The sequence below is a fragment of the Triturus cristatus genome, chromosome 1_2 (assembly GCF_964204655.1).
Source record: "Triturus cristatus chromosome 1_2, aTriCri1.1, whole genome shotgun sequence".
NCBI lineage: Eukaryota > Metazoa > Chordata > Amphibia > Caudata > Salamandridae > Triturus > Triturus cristatus.
The window spans coordinates 1,064,939,556-1,064,962,812 of record NC_140580.1 but is presented as its reverse complement, the minus strand read 5'-3'; the positions used below and the strand labels follow the sequence as shown (position 1 = coordinate 1,064,962,812).

The 23,257-nt window shown below is 44.8% G+C and overlaps 1 protein-coding gene across 2 annotated transcripts in view; it reads right to left on the bottom strand.

Moving 5' to 3' along the window:
- Positions 1 to 23,257, bottom strand: part of LOC146868662 (collagen alpha-1(V) chain-like) — a 469,251-nt gene that overhangs the window by 328,516 nt on the left and 117,478 nt on the right. For both annotated transcript variants that reach the window (XM_085612768.1, XM_085612776.1), the window contains exon 2: positions 5,633 to 5,800. In XM_085612768.1, the coding sequence (XP_085468894.1) occupies positions 5,633 to 5,800 (168 nt within the window). The remainder of the gene's footprint in view (positions 1 to 5,632; positions 5,801 to 23,257) is intronic.

The window sequence follows — 23,257 nt, the reverse complement described above, 5'->3', positions numbered from 1 at the left end:
TTATGGTGCCTGGGATTACAGAGATCATGGCCCAGTAGTCTTTTGTTTTATGGTGCCTGGGATTACAGAGATCATGGCCCAGTAGTCTTTTGTTTTATGATGCCTGGGATTACAGAGATCATGGCCCAGTAGTCTTTTGTTTTATGATGCCTGGGATTACAGAGATCATGGCCTAGTAGTCTTTTGTTTTATGATGCCTGGGATTACAGAGATCATGGCCTAGTAGTCTTTTGTTTTATGGTGCCTGGGATTACAGAGATCATGGCCTAGTAGTCTTTTGTTTTATGATGCCTGGGATTACAGAGATCATGGCCTAGTAGTCTTTTGTTTTATGGTGCCTGGGATTACAGAGATCATGGCATAGTAGTCCTTTGTTTAATGATGCCTGGGATTACAGAGATCATGGCCTGCTAATGTTTTGTTTTATGATGCCTGGGATTACCAAACTCCTCAACACGTCTAGCACAAATTGTGAAAGGGACCAGTACAGAATACAGTAAATTATACCAAAACTAAATGATTGAGTATAAGTTAAGAATATATATCCAAATAATATGACTTCCCCGACAGATATAATGCGAGTAGGACATATATTCAGCACACCCTCATTTATCTGATGTATCAGGGAAGTTAATGAGTGGTGTTCAGTATTAATTTACGCCACAACTCTTGTGTCTGCTGGATCTTTATGGAAGGAGGGACTGTGCTCCATCTTCAATGCACATGATAAGAAAGTGTCTTGTTCTCATTGAACCAAATTTTAAAATGGATTCTGATGAACCTGTCTGTAAATTGCAGACATGATTCAGACATGTACCTCAAAGACCCACAAAACTGTAAGAACCTTTTGCTACTCTGTAATAATGTATCAGGCCTCCTTCCAATCTGTGTGTCTTCTGCTTATTTACTTTAGTAGAGCCAGCTTTGGATGACTTTACATCAAAGTATTTGCTATCTTCAAAATCCTGGCCTTTTGATTATCCATCAGTGTTCTTCAACAAGTGCCATCAGATTTGCATGCCACACACCGAACCTCAATGCTTTCCCAGGACAGAGGCCCCAGTTGCCCACTTCCAGCCCATGCATTTCCTGTTCCTGATACTTCTGCATGGGTGGACAATGCATGAGTGTCCTATATTCTCCTAACTGCTACCTTGTGTTTACACATGTCCTTTGCTTATTGTTCTTCCTCTCGTCCTCCCTAAACTATTACCCATGTGACTTTCTCCCCTCGATGATCCCTCCTGATAGCTGCTCTCTTCTGATTCTCTGATCACACTCTGTCCGCCTACCTTAAACACTGCCTCTGACCACTACTTAGAAATCAGTTTTCTTCACTAAGTTGTCCAGTTCAGTTTTGTTTTGCTTGGCGATCTGTTCAGTTTTTGACGTTACTGTTTTGTATGTCTGTGTTGGCCGTCTTACCCCTCTCCAAGAATCATTTAACTGCACGCACTTTAAAGGTTGATATGTACTGGCTGTTGTTGCTCAGGTTCTAGAGTTGTAACATGACTGGCATTTATTGTCAAGTGCTCCAATCCCCATGTACACGTTCGCGGTACATAAGATCATGCAAATAATCTAAAACATAACAAATGTAGGTTCTAGTTTTATGTAGCAACAGCCCTTCATTAAACCTCATATTTTCTTTTGGTTTAAATCTTTTTTACTGCAAATTGACAAGAAGTTTTTTTGTCAGTTTTCCATAAAAAAAGATATTAACCCCCAAAAATGAACCTCATATTTTCTCTTGAAAATAAATGTAGACTTTGCTAAAAGGATTTAATGTATTGTTTTTAAAGCACTGGCTTGTAAAAGAGAGCTACTTCTCAGCCCTGACACTGTGTGAAGCAGTATTTGCAGTCTCCACCCCTTCCCAGGTAGTTGAGGATGGGTGTAGGGAAGCCTGAAGCTCTTTTATCTGACTTCAGCTTTTAGCTCTGAACAGTGCTTTAAATGCAAATATAGAAGTGCAGGCACTCGCTATTTAGAGTGCCTGTTTGTTCCTGAGTAGTGCACGCCAATAGTCTCCTATTAAATGTATTGGAAAAGTACAGATAATTACAGGTCCTCTCACTCTCAAATTAAAGAAGTGCAGGTACTCAGTACTGGACAGTACCTGCCCATTTTAAGCCCTGGCTCTGAAGAATGTTGAGTTGCATTCAGAGGGACCCATGAGCTCCTTTTTGAAGGAGAAAGTCCAGGGGGGTTTCATGGTCAGATGTGGAAGCCTTTGTAAAGAGGCTTCATGAGTTTTTTCTTGAAACTTCCCAGATTTGTAAGGTTAGTAAGATTTGGGTGTAAAGAGGTCTGAAGTTAAGCCCCTGGAACTAGAATTGCTATCCATCCTTGGGACTTGTGTTTTGGTACTTGCAATCCTGTTTCTCTTGATAGATCTCAGGTTCTGAAGAACTCTATAATTCATCCTTATGCAGGAGCCGCACATATGTGGACCGCTGTATCATTCAAGGAGGCAGTCAGGGGATACTCATGTAAACATCCAGGCCACGTTTGCTCAGTTGGTCACTTTTATACCAATATTTCCTTAATGTTACTCTGGAGAACATAATACTCCATTGCTGTTCGCTATCCAGCAATAGGACTGTGAGAATGGTACATGCCAATCACATCCACACTCGTCAACCATTCTCTTTAGTGTAGAGAGATGAAAGCCTGTGACCACTCCGGCTGTCTCTTGGAGGTGCCAGAGCATCGACCCACTGTCTCCCACTGCGACTACTTCTTGACATATTACAGTTGTTACATAAAAACAAACGATCTCACAGATCATTTGTTTGCATGTTAAAGCTATAACATACCCTTGCCCACACAAGAGGGCTGCACAAGTTCAAATGTGCATGTGCCAGGCGGGGACTGTTACAGCCCGGCCTCACAGATACACAATACATATCTGACATGCTGCACTAGCATCACGCAGTGCAGCAAGCAAGGTAGTGGAGCTTCAGGGCTTGTCCATCACATGCCCGCTTGTCTTATCAAAAGCTGGAATATGGTAAAAAAACGTTTACTTCTGTACCTTCCACCCTATTCCAGCTTCTGATTGGGTGGAAGTTCCTGGGTCTGCCTCTAGCATGCTGCAGATGGACCAGAGAATCAGAAGTTGTGGGCCTGCCGCAAGTAAGCGTTTGTGTTTCAAAGCTTGAGTGTGTCTGTGACTATGTGCTGGGGAGTTCATGTGTATGTCTGCAACTGTGTGTATATATGTATGCTTGTATGCCTGAGCGTAAGAGAGATTTGGAAGCTTGACCCAGGGGCAGGCAAGGAACGAGCCCGAGGGCTGTACAGGGGCGGCTCCTCCGCTAAGGAGGAGGAGAGTCGCCCCACTGCTCTCAGAGCAAATACAGGAAAAATAACCTGATAATAACATCATTATTATCATTTTATTTTTCTTAGCTACAGGGCTGTGTTAGGGCGGGGAAGGGCTAGGGTCACAGGGGGAGGAGTGGTGGGCACACTTTAAGTGTGCATGACTGTTTGGCCGGCCAAACAGTCATACGCATGTTCCCCTCCAGGTTGCAATGCACTGCCTGATGGGGGACATGCACAGGCTCATAGTCCCCGTCTGAGCACCGAACCACAGCGGTCAGACCAATCCGAATGCTGCATTCGAGCATTGTGATTGGCTTAGGGGAGCCTATGTGCTTCCTGCTTCCGTTCTGGGACTCGTCAGAAGGGAAGCGGAAGAGAAATGCGGCCAGCCGAAGAGGTAGGTGTGTTTTTTTTATAGTTTGTTTTCTCAACCTCTCTCCCTGCCACCCGGTTCCCTGCTGGCTGCCACTGGAGCTGTATAGTGCTTTGTAGTTTCTAATGGCTCACCAATTTTATAATCCATCAGCCGCCACTAAGCCCTTGACTCTTACACTACTTGTAGCAAGTTGCACTTTATCAACAAGAGGCTACACTTCTTTGGGTATATATTCTGTATCTGAGAAACTATCCTTAGGAAGTCCTTCAACATGCCAACCTCTTGGATTTCTAGACAGTTTTATCCCTAATAAAGTACACACTGTTGGTCCCTGTGGGCTTTTTCTATAAAATGGCCGGACAATTCCATAGATTTGTTTCTATAAAAGGCAAGGCCCCTCTTCGTTTAAATGTTTGGGCGTTCGTTTTAGGCACCATTTCTTCCTTTAACTGAGTACAGAAAGCAGCAACAAAGACGTTGCACCCCTGTAAATCATGCCTGGATTCTACCACATGCAAGAAGCTGTAGAAAACAGACCACATATTCTGTGGCATGGGCAGTGCCGCGCTGATGAACAGTGAAAAGAAATTTCCAGTCATAAGTATAGGATACTCCACGAAAAATCTGCAGTGTGCCTCTAAATTAACTGTATCCAATTCTGCATGTAAATTAGAGAGCTCTTTTGTAAATTGATTTCATAAGAGAAACAGTCTGCATTGCAAGGGGATTCCAAGTATTTTATATATTTCCATTATTAAGGGTAAATAACTTTCCATCAAATCAAATCCTCAGTAGTATTTTAACCTGTAAAGGTGCCAACTTGTTTTACCTCTCTGCCGTTTATATGTACAACCTTTGGAAATTCTTTGAAGCAGTGTTTGAGTGGACACGTTTTTGCTGATGGGCAACAGTATGTGTGGTTCTGCATTTACCAGTGATGGATTCCGCCTCTTTCTTGACCTTAAAATAGGAGTGGGTAAGCGCTGCCATCTCTATTAAAGTGAAAGTAGCAGCCAGTGGATGCTTCCTTCCTTATTTACATTAAAGTAGGATTGAGTGGCTGTCTTGGTCCTTATTGAACTGAAAACATTGTATGACATAAGCATTTAAATATTGAAATGTGGATGCAGCCATTTGACCCGGAAGTAGCAGTGAGCGGATGCATCCATCTTTACCAGCTTACAAACAACAGTAAGTTTGCCCGGCCACCTTTATTGTCTTGGAAATTGCTGTGCTAGTCTACAGTCGTCTTTAACAAATTAACCTTCACAAAGAGTGGGTGCAAAGATATGTATTAACCTACACTTTAAAGGATGCATGTATAGCAGCCATCTTTACCCAACTGTAAGACTGTAAGCACTGCATGGGTGCCGCCATCTTTTCTAGACTGTTCTGATCAATGTTTAAATGCAGCTATGGTTACAAACTTATATTTCACAGCTAATTCCCCAAGTCATCTTTTCAGGCCTGAAATTAGCAGCTTTTGGGCGGATCTAGAATTGGAATTGAAAGAATGCCGCCAAACTTACTAACCTGAGCTTTGTCTTAGATATGCTCTCAACTAACAGGTACTGAATCGCCCATCCATCAGGTACCTAATTTCAGATGAACTGGGATGTAAATGTGTGGGCTAATCTGACATAGAATGCATTTTGATTATCATGCCTCCTTAGTATACATTCCAAAATGTAACATATTACTGCCAGTTCCATTCCATAATTTACCAGTCAAAATCTTTAAAATATTGATTTGTACAATTAAGTAAATATATAGTTCAAGCAGCGATAATTACTCTTCCCAAAGGCAAAAAAGATGAATTAATTTCCATAATCTCTATAACATGCACAACTTTCAGAACCTTCTAGAACTACCACCTAGAAGTTGCACTATGGTGATTGCCAGAGAAGAAAAATAAAATGCTCTTACTGGGGTACAGCTGTTTCGTAGGTGCACTGAGCTGTGCATCTTTGGATACCCGGTACGCCACATCCGGTACTTTCGAAGATCGCCTCTGTGTGCAGAAACCTGTTGTTTTCGTGACCCCATCAGGTAAGTTGTGAAAATCTAATACCTTCAAGAGATCAGCTGGTTCAGCTGCAAAGGGGAGAGAAGAAAGAGAAAATGGTTACTCAAAATGGCGACAGCTACGCGAAAAAGAACATGTGATCACGTATAGAAACTTTCAAAACATATACAGCTAAATATCTACCTCAAAACCCCCAGACTTTCCAAACCACAAGAACAGGACAGATTATGGTGAAAGATGAATTTTGGGACTAGTATCTGAAAATTTGAAGGATCCATTCCATGCCTCGAAAAGGTTTGAGGGAGTCAGCAAAATCCAACTCAGGGTATAATTTGAAATAACATTACCGCCAACAATCCCCTCAGTGGCCGCAAATGACCGACAAGTACACCAGGTGTCATTATATTACATTACTATATAATGAAAACCGAGGTTGCTTGAACCCTAAATTGTCCTCTCAGAAGTGCATGTAACAAAAAATCTATCGTTTTCTAACAAAAAATGTCGGTAAAGGAGATTTAGAAACTGAACCCCTAGAACTTGAGCTGGAAAAAAATGTTAAAGTTAATCGAGCGGCAGATCATGCCAACATGGGTGCGATTTGAGTGTGATCCGAAGCAGATCGCCCAGACCTGCACAATACAATGGTTGATATGGTCAGTCCTGCAGTAAGTGACATCACTTCACGACCACAGGACTACCCAGGCAACCATTATTACAAAGTGAGTTCTTGGGAGGCAATTCTGCCCACTATTGTTACATCACTGTATCTACATTAAGCTGCTGTTGAGCCCTTTACTGAAGCAGCAGGGTGCAGGGGTATATAGAATGCCATAATAACCACTGTCACTATGTTAAAAGGAAAGAATGGGCGCAGGCATGGTCTTGTATAGATGATATGATGATTTATTCTTCAGTCCAAATCATTAGTTACATGTTACAGGAAGATGTTCTATTCCTTCTTAATGCCCCACCAGGAGCAGCGTCCTCCCTGCTCAGCCCCTTCTCACCAACTGATCACACTAGAATCCCAACCACCCTCAACATTCTATCATACCTCATCCAAGGCTGAGCAGGCAGGCAGAGAGCCAGAGTAGGGAGAGTGTAAAGATAATAAGCACATCACAACACATCTCCCCCCTTATAATATTTGAAAACAATCAACATGTGTTAAGATGATACAACACTCACTGAGCATAGGAGGATGCATTAATAACAACTAATTAAACATCACCCCCCCAGCGATAACGATCATAAACAGAAAAATGCATGAAAATAAATTTAACACACATTTAGTAGAAAAGAAAGATGAATAACCAAAACATTAAACACCATCCTTCCCCTGATAATGATCAAAAACAAAACTGCAAAACTAGCATGAAAACTCAGACTACAACTATGGGTACAAGACACTACACTACACCCCACAACGTACCCATTGTGCCTCATAAAAGACACAAGACAGGCAGAACAGGGATCTACAACCCTAAACTGCACAACTAAGACAAAAACAGATCTACCAATAAGACAGATCTAAGACCAAATCCCTTAACCCTAACCAACATAGGGTACCTTTAAACCCAAAATACTTTATGGGTAACTATAACAGACAAATCAGGGTATCCCTTAACCCTAAAACACTTTTGCGATAACTATGAGTAACAATAACTCATGACAAATTTAGGGTATCCCTTAACCCTAAAGCACACTCACAAAACAGTATGGATATACATAACCCATGACAAATTTTAGGGTATCCCTTAACCCAAGACACACCCAAAAGGTGACTCTAGACCATCTAGGGTATCCTTTAACCCTATACAAACACAGGTTAACCTTCAACCCCATACAATTCAGGGCAACATAGCAAAACCAGTATGTCCTTGAACCCAAAATATACTGGCCAAACCACCATAAAATTAACTGGCAAAACACCAACAAATAATACAAGGGAAACTAAAGACTAAAGACATCATGGGTAACTAAAGACTAAAGACATGATGGGTAACTTTGAACCCAAGAAAAACTGGCCACAAGAAAACAAAACACAGTTTCATAGGCATGAGAAACAATCACAGCAATAGAAAAAAACAAATTGCAATAATAAATTAACACAAAAGTGACCAGTGAGCGACTTCTCACCCGAGGGCCACCTCTGTCCCACAGTGTCTTAGAAAAACAGATGCTTGCTACAGTTAAAAGTCCACTTCTTGGCAAGCAAAGACGAAAAGAATCTTCAAAATGTCTCTGTTTGCTCACCCGTAACTGTGGATAAAGTCACCACCACTCTGACACAGCCTTGAAACCAGAACCTCCAATATTACCGCTGTACAACACATAAACTTTAATGACTTCACTGTTTGTACAACGTTGTCCCCCGACTCCATCTGGTTTTGAAAAATACTTTATTCCGGCAGACAAAACACACGAAAAACGTGGTTGGCAAACAGGAACTCCAGTCAGCCAAACTCAAAATGGCAGCACGCTTCATGACACCACGCCGGGTGGCTACCGGCGCGTATCTGCATACAGGCGTCACTGGGCAGCATCACTGTGAATGAGAGGAGCAGTGCGTCACTCTGACGATTCCGTGAGTGACGAGAAGGCTGCACGCGATAGACCTACTCACAGGTAAGCGTGCGCATTACTTGTAACGTGACTTTTTTTAATTTGAAAATGACAGCGTCCATAATGTAACGCAGCAACCACCAGGCTCCAGCGTAATTCCACCGTAAAAAGTCAACAAATGTCCCTCCTGACGTGAGCTTCTGTTCTCTTGCCAAATAAACGCCAATAACGCTCTCTGTTTCCGCCAGAGACACACCAGCTGCCGGACAAAATCAAATGGGCAGTGCTGGTCCTCCACAGCAACTTACGTAAAACTCAGTCTCAGGAGGCTCAAACAAGCTCCCTTCGGTTGCACTGTCAAAAAAAAACGAATTACAAATCCGAACACAGATTAAGCCAAAAAGTCTGGTGACAGCAGTTACCAATTAAAGTAGCGATCTCACTCTCATTCCAAATCAGTAGTCTGTACGCTAAACAGATGATGATCTCCCAATGCAGATTGTACTAAGTTAATCAGTGCAATGCAAGGATCATGTAGCAAGAGCTGGCTTCACCGTAAAAACATGCAGAAATCGGCAGGCCCAGGCTAGAGCTGACCGTTCCCAGATAGTCAGAAATGTCCAAAACCACCGTCAATCGGGTCTTTTGGGGAAACACTCAGCCAAGTTCATCATCTGGCACATCCACGACAGGGCTGACCGGTCATATGGTCACTGGTGGGGCTTGTGGAGTGCAAGGTTACTTCTTTTTTTTTTTTAAGCGCTTCTTCAGTTCCAAGTTCATCCAAAGTAGGCCCTTCAGTTTCATAAGTCCAAACTCCTTGAAGGTACACGCAGGTTCTTTAACTCGTCGCCAGTGTTAAAAGGAAAGAATGGGCGCAGGCATGGTCTTGTATAGATGATATGATGATTTATTCTTCAGTCCAAATCATTAGTTACATGTTACAGGAAGATGTTCTATTCCTTCTTAATGCCCCACCAGGAGCAGCGTCCTCCCTGCTCAGCCCCTTCTCACCAACTGATCACACTAGAATCCCAACCACCCTCAACATTCTATCATACCTCATCCAAGGCTGAGCAGGCAGGCAGAGAGCCAGAGTAGGGAGAGTGTAAAGATAATAAGCACATCACAACACACTACAAAAGGAGCATGCTGGAGGTATGTTGAAGGTTATGAGAGTCATTTGCTAACACAGGAAGGAGCACACAGAAGGGATGTACTAGCATAACTCACAGCAGGAGCACTGTAGTGTGTCAGTGTGAGCAGTGTGCTGCTGTGTGCTGACAAGGTAGGACGCTGTGCAGGGGTTGGAATACACTTCACTGCATTTCATCTGCCTACGCCTCGTTTATCGTTTGAAGGATACTACAAGCACGCAAGCACACAGGAGGCGTATCGAAGGCCGCGAGCGCTCTTTCACTAAAACACACACGAGGTATGCACAAGGCCAAAATAACCACTTTCCACACAGCAGGAGTACACAGGAGGTGCATTGAAGGCTGTGAGTGCTCTTTCACTAAAACAGGAGCACACAGGAGGTAAATACGAGGTCATTAGTGCTCTTTCACTAAAACAGGAGCACACAGGAGGTAAATACGAGGTCATTAGTGCTCTTTCACTAAAACAGGAGCACACAGGAGGTAAATACGAGGTCATTAGTGCTCTTTCACTACAACAGGAGCACACCGGAGGTAAATACGAGGTCATTAGTGCTCTTTAACTACAACAGGAACGCACAGGAGGTATATACAAGGTAATTAGTGGACATTCACTATAACAGGAGCACACAGGAGGTATGTCGAAGGTCGTGAGAGCCCTTTCACTACAACAGGAACGCACAGGAGGTATATACAAGGTCATTAGTGCTCTTTTACTAAACCAGGAGCACACAAGAGGTATACACAAGGTCATTAGTGCTCTTTCACTAAAACAGGAGCACACAGGAGGTAAATACGAGGTCATTAGTGCTCTTTCACTACAACAGGAGCACACAGGAGGTAAATACGAGGTCATTAGTGCTCTTTCACTACAACAGGAGCACACCGGAGGTAAATACGAGGTCATTAGTGCTCTTTAACTACAACAGGAACGCACAGGAGGTATATACAAGGTAATTAGTGGACATTCACTATAACAGGAGCACACAGGAGGTAAATACGAGGTCATTAGTGCTCTTTCACTACAACAGGAGCACACGGGAGGTAAATACGAGGTCATTAGTGCTCTTTCACTACAACAGGAGCACACAGGAGGTAAATACGAGGTCATTAGTGCTCTTTCACTACAACAGGAGCACACAGGAGGTAAATACGAGGTCATTAGTGCTCTTTCACTACAACAGGAGCACACAGGAGGTAATACAAGGTCATTAGTGCTCTTTCACTACAGCAGGAACGCACAGGAGGTAATACAAGGTCATTAGTGGCCATTCACTCCTAGCCCTCTCATTATAGAAGATGCTTCCATGATCTCAGCCCTAGCCCTCTCATTACAGAAGACGCGTTCATGACCTGAGCCCTAGCCCCCTCATTACAGAAGACGCGTTCATGACCTGAGCCCTAGCCCCCTCATTACAGAAGACGCGTTCATGACCTGAGCCCTAGCCCCCTCATTACAGAAGACGCGTTCATGACCTGAGCCCTAGCCCCCTCATTATCGAAGGTGTTTCCATGATCTGAGACCTAGCCCCCTATTTTTAGAAGGTGTTTCCATGAGCTGACCCCTACCCCTCCTTATAGAAGATGCTTCCATGACCTGACCTCTAGCCCCCTCAATATAGAAGATGCTCCCATGATCTAAGCCCTAGCGCCCTCATTACAGAAGACGCGTTCATGATCTGAGCCCTAGCCCACTCATTATAGAAGGCGCTTCCATGACCTGACCCGGGCCCCCTCATTATCGAAGGTGTTTCCATGAGCTGACCCCTACCCCCTCATTATAGAAGATGCTTCCATGATCTCAGCCCTAGCCCCCTCAATATAGAAGGTGCTCCCTGCACCCTCAATATAGAAGGGGCTCCCTGCACCCTCATTATAGAAGCCGTTTCATGAGCAGAGCCCTAGCACATTGACATCAGAGGCCCCCTCATAAGTCAGGCCCTTACACTCGGGACATCTAAAGGAGCTTTTAAGAGCCCATTGCCCAGTTCCTCCCCAGAAGCTCCTCTGAGCTGAACCCCAGCGTGCACATCACCGCAGTCGCTTCTAATGCCTGAATGTGGACACTGGATGGCAAACGATGTCCCTCGGAAGAGCCTGCTCTGTCCACATCGGTGCGCCCAAACCTCGCGAGACCAAGCTCTTTCCTTTTGGATCTCTGTGTGTGAGGCCGGCGCTCGCCCACTCTGCCTGTTTCCAAGTTGAGATTTGCATGCACAGAAGGTGGGGAGGGAGGACTGGGCCCAGACAGGCTAGAGGTCACGTGGCTAATTGAGGAAACGACAGAAATGAATTTGGACGAGGGGCCGCGGAACAGCTGGGCAGGAAGCGCGCGCGGCCAAAGGGCCTCTGAGAGCCCTGCATTCCTTCACATCTGCCTGGATACGGTTATCTCCAAGAGAAACGAACAAAACATGTGAGCTGGACTTTTTCCACTGGATGTCTAAACAAAGCGGTGTCCTCCATTTTACGTTAAGGTGCCAGAGTGGGGGGGGTATGACAGCAGCCTGGACTCTGCGACCCCTGATGTGTTAGTAATAGTTCTCTGACTACAGGTAAATTGTATTTTATTCATAACGTGTTGTATAGCGCTAACATGACCCTAGTGGGTATCAGAGCGCTTTACAGGAAGGGAAGGTAGGGTATAAATTGAGCTAGCAAAATTAGTCACATATGTGACTGCAAGGAAGGAACTTCTTGCACAGGTGCTTGATGGGGCGCACGCGTTATTCAAATGAGGCTGCAATCTCAGTCAGTGAAATGGTGATGGTGCAATGTTTGAATTAATCTCAGCCTCTAGGCTTCACTTTGGGTTGCATTCCAGTTTATCTTTTTTGATTAATTGTAATAGTAAAGATAGAGACAAGCCATATGCAAATTAGCCCTGGCCTTGGCATAATTGGATCAGTACCTTTGAATGGGCGGTCAAGCGACTTCATATGGCACAGTGAGTACAGACCAGCAGCTTTGATGGACCATTCCTATTGTATCAGGGGTAAGACTGATATGGCTGGTCCCTCTCTGTAAAGGCACAGACAACCTAAAGAAGAATGGACTGGAATGTGGCCATAAGTGATTACCTGAGGCTGAGATAAATTCAGTTGTTAGTTCCACCAGTTTTTGTGCTGTCAAAATGATGAAGCAGTCTTCCTTTTTTAAGGCTCCCCATTGTACAGTGATCGGATTATAAAATGGCTCCCTGCGTCGGCCCTGGCTCTTGGGATGACAATGAGGTGGTCTCCATCTGTGCATCTACAGACTGTTGCAATCTACGGGCCTCAATTATGAAAAGTGTGCATCGCTGGGTAAAAACAGCGATAAGTCACTTTTCATTGCGCCATCCTTGCAGCACCATGGATGTGACATATCTACAATATGGCGCTCCATGGTGCAAGGATTTACCAGATACGTCCGGACTCCAGGCGTATCTGGTGGCACAATAATGATGCATTGCTGGAGAGTGTCGGATAACTGACGCAACTCCAGCAATGTGCCATTACACATGGGCGAGTCACATGTGAAAAGCCCTGTATCACTCCTTACGCCTGCTTCAAGCAGGCGGAAGGATTGTGACGCACTCAAGGCGTAGGAGTGGCACAGTGAAATCTCACTGCGCCACTTCTACGAGGATTTTATTACGTGGGAATGCCCACCCTGCATACATTATACCTGACATAGGTATAATGTAGCACAGGACTTTACAAAGTAATGCATCTGCCTAGATGCGTCACTTTGTAAATAGGGCGTAGTGTGGCGCATTGATTACGCCGCCGCAGCATCACTGAATAATAAATAAGGCCCTACATGTCTTGATTCCAGAGTTGCATCACTTTGTCAGTTACACTCTCAAATTGTTGTTCGTTAGCAGATATTTCCAAGGTTGGATACATGTAATAAGCCCCAGACGTTTGCAGCGTACGCCTTCACAAACAGCGAACCACCCTAATGACGCTGAAGCATCCAGGATTTCTGGGTACACAAGCTCTGGCCAATGCTTCAATTCAACTTATCAAACCCGATATTGAGTGAAATAGAAAATTGCGCCACTTTTGCGTCACTTTTAACATGGGAAAAGTGACGCAAAAGTGGTGCAGGAGGCTTGTAAATCTGCCCCTATGTATTGAATGTATACTGTGTGCAGAAGTCACAAAAGTCCTGCGGCGGAAGGAATTGACCCTTCTTTTCATTTCCAACCTGGTTGCTCAAAAACAATATACTCACTCAGCAGCCGAGCCAGGAACTCAAACCTTAGTGACAAATGCTTGCTATGTTAGTAGAGGGGACAAGAATGCGTATTGCATCCGCCGACCTGACCTGAATTCATGATGCTCTGTGTGATGATATAACAAGAGGTGGTGACTCACCCCAGCAAAGCTGAGGCTAACATGCCCTGTAAAACGGGGCTTTCTGTTCCCTGCTGGCATATAAATATGGTCCAATTATCCAAATGCCTCCACTTTGGCAATTAAACATATATATGATTACTAAATGTGAATGATGCCAAAGACATAATCAATGCCATGTTTCCAAAGGCATACTTCAGAAACAAAGAACTGTCCACATTTGCACATAAACACATTTTTTTAAAACAAATACCTAAAGGCACCTTTGATCGAAGACTCAGCTTGACGCTGTTATATACTTACAATTCATACTCATTTTAGGATACGCTGTTGGCATGCATACCGCCTTATTTCAATTTTTGTTTATCTTCATTACAAATGAATCTAGAGATCTGGTTCGGGATACAATTGCTTCAGTTTTCCCTTAGATGAAGCCTCTCAGCCCCTAGCACATGGTAAATGCTCTACTTATAAGATAGTTTGATATCCCACAATTGCCTAAATCTTTGTGAGAATGCCTCACCTGCAGCCATCTCTCCATCCAGCTAGGACTACAGTGAACTATTTCTGTGACAGAAAGAAAACGCATCCTTGGCCATCGGTCAGTCCTCTGAGGTGAGGGTTCAGCACTATCCACTACTTCTTCTAGTTGGAACGAAGGGCCATAAGTATGAACACATTTCCCCATAGACACAGAATGGGCAAAACCCTTTGATACATCTGGCCCTAAGTACATACGGGACCCTTCCGAAACATCCCATGAAATCCAGTCATTCTTCACTCTTTCTCTCTCTCTCTCTCTCCTTCTCTCTTTCTTCCTTTCTCTCACTTTGACACTCCCTCTCGCTCTGTCTCTCTCTCGCTCTCTCTTTCTCTCTCACACTCTCTCTCCGTCTGTCTCTTTCTCTCTCTCCGTCTGTCTCACACATGGCAGACACACATAAGTACATACTTTCACCTCCAGAAATAGACTGGGCCCTGGTAGATGCACTGACAATTGGTAAATAATGTCACATTGTCTTGAACCCTGATTAGGCCAAATAAAACCAGAGTACCGCTGGCTTCAGCACACTGACTTTACTTCTACCAAGCAGGTATTCTACACAATGATGCAGATCATGTTAGTCAGTCTTCAAAAAATTCAAAGCTAACCATGTCTATAAATACCAGCAATTACAATTAATCACTCAGTAATATTACACATAAGTAATGATTTACATATATCCAGCCACTTGGACTTATAAGTCTGAATTACAAGTGCAAACGGCTTTCTATGTCAGCCCATGACATTTTGCTACCAGATTTACACAAAACATTGCATATAGCTCAGTGCTTAATTTGAGCAGGTGCTTTCCAGTGCTGAGCACCAGCACTTAATTGGTTTCCGGTGCTCGGCACAGGCACCTTATTGTCAACACCACACTAAGGGCAGTCTGCCACAAGGTGGCGCTGCTCATGTAATTTAGAGATGAGCAGTATAACAGTTGTTCAGGAAAACAATGTACATAAAAAAATTGCTGAGACCTGCCTCACCAGCCATTCCTTTAGCTTTGGGAACCTGGAATATTCTGAACTGTCGCATTTACATGCGGGATGAGATGGTTAGTAGTTTTTTGGCAGTGATGGCAAGTGCGATGGGTGGTGCAAGCTGCAGTGGCCTCCTGGTCAGAGCCCTGGTACTTAATATTTTACAAATTAAGCACTGATATAGCTCCTCCACTACTTAATGACTATCAAAAAAGCCTGAGGTAAATGGGCACTGACTTGTGTTTGCTGAGTACCAATGACATCACATAACATAAAATAACATGGCATATCACATGACGTAAAGATAACAAAGCAGAAAATATATAAAATACATATAACAAAAAAAAGCATTATGTAATTCTTTAGTATTTTCCCCCATATAAGATAAATTCAATTTATGAACCAAGTACCAATGGCAAATTAAAAACAAGCATTGGCATCGCCAATATGTCTCGCCTTTGGGACCTTATAAGTGTTTAGCCATGCAACAGTTGCATAACTAAATACCTATAAGGTCCCAAAAGCGAGACCTTTTGGCTACGCAAAGCGTCCGTGCGGCCGTGAAAGTGATTGCGATCAAACATCAAAGCGTCCGTGAAAGTAATCGCGGTAAAGCACGGTAAAGCGCGGCCCGTGCGCCCGCGCACATGCACTGTAGCTCTAGGCTGGCCTGGTAGCACTTTTTGGAGCCCTCTCAATAAGTCTCGCCAGACCAACGCATGCGCTGGGTCAGGCGAGACCTAACAAGTGAAGAACTCAAGATACTCTTAGAGGTGGGTAGCAATAATTCAAAAGGAATGAGTAACACAGATAGACTGATATTACGGTTGGGATTTAGACTCAGCTGACAATTTAGAGTATCACTGAGTATTCACTGAGACATGCCAGGAAAGGGCAAAGGTCTCTCAAGAGACGAGAACGGAGAGGTCACTTCCACCACGAGAAGCAAGGACCCAGAAGACAAGTAGAGATGTTCCCATTACATCACTGGAAATGCAGGGACAATTCATGATGTAATAAGAAAAGGCACTTGCGTGCAGTGATCTTTCAGGTGGGAGCAGGCATGTTCACAAGAATGTGGAATTTGAAAGGAGTGGTTGACGAGATCGACACATGAAAGTTGGCTTTTTAAGAAATGATTTACAGTTAAGGAAAATAAGCACACCCAGCGTTTAGAGGGAGCTCAATTTTAGAGCTGTCACCCTCTATGTGCTATTTACACACACCCCCATATCCATTGCTATTTTGAATCTATACATATCCTCGTATGAAGTAAAACAAACAACAGCACCATTGGTTTCCTTGTACAATCAACCGCTGTCCAAATGAACAGTATTCTCACTCTCAGCTCACTTAGATAACTTCCATGTATGTTCTTTTTTTACAAGGCCACAGGAATTATGAGGCGATGGAGGACCAAACTGCACAGCAGGATTGAATAAATTACATGGCAAGCAAAACTACTTTATGCAGCAAAGAAAGGCAAAGTATGTGGCATATTATGCATGTATGAGGAAAAGTCTCACTTCTATGATGCCTGCCTAGAGCAATCAACAGTTGGACGTTGACCAGTTATCTTCTCGAGTTGGGGGATGTAGGGGGGGGGTATTACACCCCACATTACACATTTTACTAACTATGACCCTGCTTGAGCTTCAAACAGTATTTTGCTGATCTCTGTAAATTACACCGCAGATGGTGGATTATGTGGCAAATGAGAAAAATCCACACAATTTTACAGAATATGCTGAGGCTATTGATTTGTTGAATTTTGCTGGAACGGGGGCTTGCAGGTCAGAATACCTTACGCATAAATATCGTCTGACATAAATATTGGGTTATAAGTATCATTTACAGAAATATCTCATTGAGGAGCGATTTCTATGATTAACTCCAAAGTGGCAATATTTTTCTACACAAATTTAACCCCTTCGCTGCGGCGGAAATTCAGCCGCAGCGCTGGGGGGTGCGGGGGGGCAGCGCGGTGGCACGGTGCTCATGACAGAGCCACTCCGTCATGAGCCACGGTTGGGCTGTGCTCATGACGGAGTGGTTCCGTCATGACTCCGCCCACAGCGCTAATCGCCCGCACAGGCGGGGAATTAGCGCCGCGTGGGCGGCGCGGCCGCCAACGGCCGCAGCATGACGGAACCACTCCGTCATGAGCACACGGCAACCGTGGCTCATGACGGCGTGGTTCCGTCATGAGCACGGAACGAGTTAAGGAGTCTATTTATGCCAGAGGATATTCTGACAATGATATTCAGTTGTCATACTGGTCCGGGGTATATGCTCATGTGCATTACCAGCTTGATCCTACTTTTGACTACTGTATTAAATCTTTTTTAGTTTCCCCTCAACACTGTGAAGGGTCACCAGTGCAAGCAGGGAAACAACCTGTACAACGCGGTCATTACAGCGCACTACCTTTACAACGCAGTCATTACATCGCAACATCCTTTATATTGCATGTCAATACAACGCAGCCATTACATCGCATGTCATTACATCGCATGTCATTACATCGCATGTCGTTACAACGCATGTCACTACAACGCAGGCATTACATCGCAAGTCATTACAACGCATATCATTACAATGCATAGTACCCTTACACTATCCGACACTTACCCTACTGTTGCACTCACTGGAGTTAGAATAGTAAATTTTACCCACACACTATCCAACACTTACCCTATTGTTGCACTCACTGGAGTTAGAATAGTTATTATTACCCCTACACTATCCAACACTTACCTTAAATGTGATGTAATGGTATGTGTTGTAATGGTTTGTGTTGTAATGGTATAATGCAAGGTAATGGAATTCGTTGTAAAGGTGGTTTCTAAAAATGCGATGTAATGGCATGCGATGTAAAAGAATGCGTTGTAAAGGAGGTTGCGATGTAAAAACTGCGTAAAGGCATGCATTGTAAATGGATGCGTTGTGACGTCATACATTTGTGCAAGCAAAATCCTAATTTGATCAGCAAGCATACACTTTGTTGCAGACCGTAAAATTATCACATTCCAATTTTTAAATACAGCTAACACAGGGTCTGAAGATAACTTTTCTAAAGCTTGTTGAACAGGTTTTATGAATTGAGTTTATTTGTCTAGGTAATATTTAAGATCAAGACAATATTTTCATATATGTATTTTTAGGAGATACAAATAACGGGTGTTCGACGCGTGTTGGAACAAGCCCTCACCACCGCGGAGCACCGCCTGGCGACCCTCACCAAGCGGGATGCTACGTCCGAAGAGGAAACGCGGCGTATAGCAGACGCCAAAACAGCCTATCACTCAGCCTCTACGGATCTGCGAAGGTGTAACTTCCGATCCTATGCTACCCGGATGCATAGGGAGAGGGACAAGACGGGCACTCTACTGGCGTGGTTAGCCAGGCAAGACACGGAAGTCAAGCCCATTACCGAGATACTGGACCCTAGGGGGGTGTTAGTGCACTCCCAGGCGGAGATTCTGGGGGCCTTCCGCGACTACTATGCCGAGACATATAGTGACCCCACCTCTACCCCGCAGGAAGTAGTGGATCGCTTTCTCGATCCTTTGCCGCTCCCAACAATCACGAGATCAGAACAAGAGGTCCTAGATACCATACTAGTTTCGGCGGATGTGACGCGGGCCCTACGTGCCCTGGCCCGCAATAAAGCTCCGGGGCTGGATGGGTTCCCCCTAGAATATTACACAACCTTTTCAGTGCACCTGGTCCCTCGGTTAGTGGAGGTGTTTACGGCGGCGCTGAAGAAAGGAGAATTGCCGAAATCTATGCGAGAATCCGTCATCGTGACATTCCTGAAACCACATAGGGACCCACAACTAATGACCTCCTACCGTCCGATATCGCTATTGTCTGCCGATTGTAAACTCTTCGGGAAGACCTTAGCAGATAGATATGTCCAAATTATACGCTCTCTGGTTCACCCGGACCAGTGCGGATTTATACCTGGCAGATGTACGTCCCAGAACATACGTCGAGTCTTCCACATTCAGGATCAGGTGCAAGGGATATACCCTCGAGCGGCCTGTCTCATCTTAGACCTTGAGAAGGCCTTCGATTCCCTCACATGGCAGTTTCTGTTCTCGGTGCTGCAACGAGTAGGCATAGGACCCACCCTCCTCGCCTACACGCGCTTATTATACACCGGACTGACTTCGCGGGTGCGCCTAGGCCGATACATATCGACGGAGTTCGCGGTTCAGAGAGGCACGCGACAGGGCTGCCCGCTGTCCCCTCTGCTCTTTGCCCTGGCGGTGGAGCCCCTGGCGGTACGGCTCCGGAGGGAAGGTGAGAGCTGGGGCATCCCGATAGCGGACACGGTGCATAGTATTTCCTTATACGCAGATGACCTACTGATCTATGTACGGGACATTGCGGATGATCTGACACCCCTCTGGGAAACCTTGCAGGAATTTACCGTGGCCTCAGGACTACGAGTAAATTGGGATAAATCCGCAATTTATCCGCTACATCCGGGACTGCCTCCGCAGGTGGTTCACATGGGAACCCAGCGAGTGCCCTGGAGCGCGGAGGCCCCCCGGTACCTGGGTATTCGTCTCTACCACTCCACCGCAGATATGTTCGAGGGTAATCATTGCAGGGCTTTAGCGAGCATTAGGGCTTCGATCGGCTTTTGGAAGAGCCTCCCATTGGCTCCCATTGGGAGAGTGGCATTGGCCAAAATGATCATGGTTCCGAGATTGCTGTACTTTTTTACCAACCTCCCCGTAATCCCGCCCAGGACCTTTTTCCGGGACCTAGACTCCCTTCTTAGTGCGCTCATCTGGGGGTCTAACAGACACAGAATAGCCCTGACAAAACTACAACTGCCCACCACGCAGGGTGGCTTGGGAGCCCCATCCTTCGAAGCCTACTTCTTGGCAGCACAATTGCAATGGCTGTCGCATTGGACAGCAGACAGGTACACTGTGGAAACGCATACCGTCGCGGGACGAGTATCAGTTCCGGAGATCCGTCGCTTACTCCTCCCTGGCACACGCCCAAAGCCCACGTACCCCTTACAGGTGCTGGTCGCACGTAAGTGTATGCTGCGGATACACCGCATGTCCCCGGGGACCCCTTTGTACTCCCCTTTACTCACTCTAGTGGGCTGGCCCAATCGGGAACACTACTACACGAATAGCGCGCTTCGCACATGGACGGGATGTGACCTAACAGAGGCAGCGTCCCTTTTCGAGGACGGGCAACTAAGACCGTTCCTTTGTTTGGTGGAGGAATACGGGCTTCCCCCAGGGCAGTTTCTGCTCCACCGCCAACTCCTAGATAGCTATCGACCACACCAGGACCTAAGTAGCGGGGAACCACACCCACACCCAGTGCTGCACACGATCCTACATATGGGAGCAGGACGCCATCTCACTACATGGCTTTACAAAGCCATACGGGAATTGACAAATAAACCATTGGCGACCCTCCGGGCCACCTGGGAGGCAGAAATCGGGCGAGTGCTCCATGACGGGGAGTGGGAGAAGGCTTTGAGATACCCGAAGAAAGTCTCCAGAAACGCACGATTTAAAAACATCCAATACTATATCCTACACAGGGCCTATCTCACACCTGCACGCCTCCAGCGATTCTACCCTGACACTCAGTTCCTATGCCCCAGATGTCAAGAACACAACGCAGACTTTCGACATATGTTCTGGGGCTGCTCCGTCATTCAAATCTTCTGGCATCACATTCACACCGCATTGGGCACCCTCACTGGGCTAACCTGCATGAACACTTGGGAGGCCAGTGCCATAGGCATCTTTCGCATCAGTAAGCAACACAAGGTGCAGACTCGCTTCCTCTCCTTAGCGGTGCTCCTGGCCAAACGCAGCATAGCCATGTATTGGCGTTCCCCCATCGGCCCTCCGGTGGCGGCGTGGGTGGGAGCTACACTCAAATGGGCGGCGGCGGAGGAGGAGACATTACGGGAGGAGGAGGTGAAGGGGACCCGCAAGCACCCTATATCAATGGAATGGGCCATGTTACTGTACCAATTTAGGCAGCTCTCCCCGGGAGCGGACCCGCCAGACGACGCATCTACACAACTAATCCGGAATGCACAATCACAGGCTCTGCCCACCTGAACCCGTAGGCCCCCAGCTGTGCAAAGCCTTGACGGACCCTAACTTCAGGCGCACTGTTGCGATTTTGGGTCGCAACGACCAAGATAGGCACACATAGTATCAGAGGTACCCCACCATCACGACGCTGCATTTCCCCCCTTAGTGCAATTGGATATATTCTTCCATATTCATCCCCTAGTTTGCACCACTGTTGACCCCCAGTTCCTTTGCCATGTATGGAACCCGAGATTGTAGGCTGTGAACGTCACGATGATTGTATATACTGTTTAGGCCTCTTCATAACGAATTATCGAGTAATATAATTGCTGAGTAATCTTACAGGATGCATGATCGGATATGACCACTTGACGAATATGTATGATGTACAATATAAGAAATGTGAAAATGGCAATAAAAATAAGTTTAAAAAAAAAAAATGTATTTTTAGGAGATATTCATATTTACCTTTGAGGTTTCAAAAGTGTAGGATGTAAAACTGTACATTTCAGTATATTAACATATGAAATAAGAGAATTTGATGTAAATAGTCGTACACAAATAGATTAACTTTACTCTATCCACCCTCCTGTTCTGTGGCGCCCCTTTGTAATAACCGAACACTGTTCGGAATGTCTTCTGTAATACAAAATAGCCATGCAGTTCCAGATAACTAACTATAGCTAGTAAGCCCCAGACAGATTCCCGGATCATAGTACAAGTCTGCATTGGCAATAAATATTCCAAGTTTAAGCAAAGCTTCTGTGAGATTTCCTTCTTTTAAATTTCCTACAGTCCACAAAAAGGTAAACTCCAAAATAATTTTTATTTTATTTTACAACACTATTTTAAGCTTTTATTGAAAAAGTCCAAAATTATTTTTTTCTTATTTAAGAAAAGATTGTAACCATACATGCTTCTCTGAGAATTTGTTCATAGTCACAACCTTAGACAGTCATTCACAGTACCCACTGGTTTCATTCTTGACCTATTTTTTCACAACTTGGATATGGGAACTTCAGCCCCCAGATGCCATGAATGGCGAACGAGCTTTAAAAAAATAATATGTTACTGAGCTGTGTTTTCTTGGTACGGTTGTTCTTAAGCACCCTATCTGACAGCATTCTGGCTCTCTGCAAACCTTCTGTTGAATAGACAGACTGCTTTTCAAACACGGCAATCTTCATGCCAGGAAGTCCCGCCTCAGAAACAGGAATTTTAACTTCGGTACCATGGAGGCAGCAGTACAATGCGATGGGGCCTCTTCCAAAAACATCTCACCCCCTGGGAAGGTATGGCTGCCGATTGATTGTAGTGTAAATCATGGTTTTTTTTCTCCATTTAATGAATCATACTTAAGTCCCTTTCTTTTTACAGTATGATATATGGTATGTTGTATAGTGTGTGGAGTTGTGTAGTGTGTGTAATGGGGACATCTGTCTCGCCAGACAGCTAAATCTGTCTGTAGCCGGACACTAAAAACAAGAACAGCAAACTAGGCGCATTGTATGTTCCAGCTCAAATCCCACTCTTGTAGTAGCAAATCAGCATTATCTCCAACTTCATAAGCCTGGAATGTAAATTACACATGAGTAATTATTAACGTAATCAAGCGCCTCAAGCCAGACAGCAAGCTTCTCAAGCCAGGAAGCAACACACCAGGGCTATTGTTCGGTCTCGCGTCACCATAAGCCTCATATTTACTAACAAGAAAGGGGTTTCTTTGTTGAAAGGCAGCCCAGGTGTTTGTTTCCACAATTTCCCTCTAATTAAAATTTTCATTGTAAAGGTGTAAAAATGTGTCACTGGTATCAAAAACATAACAGAAGACCCTCATA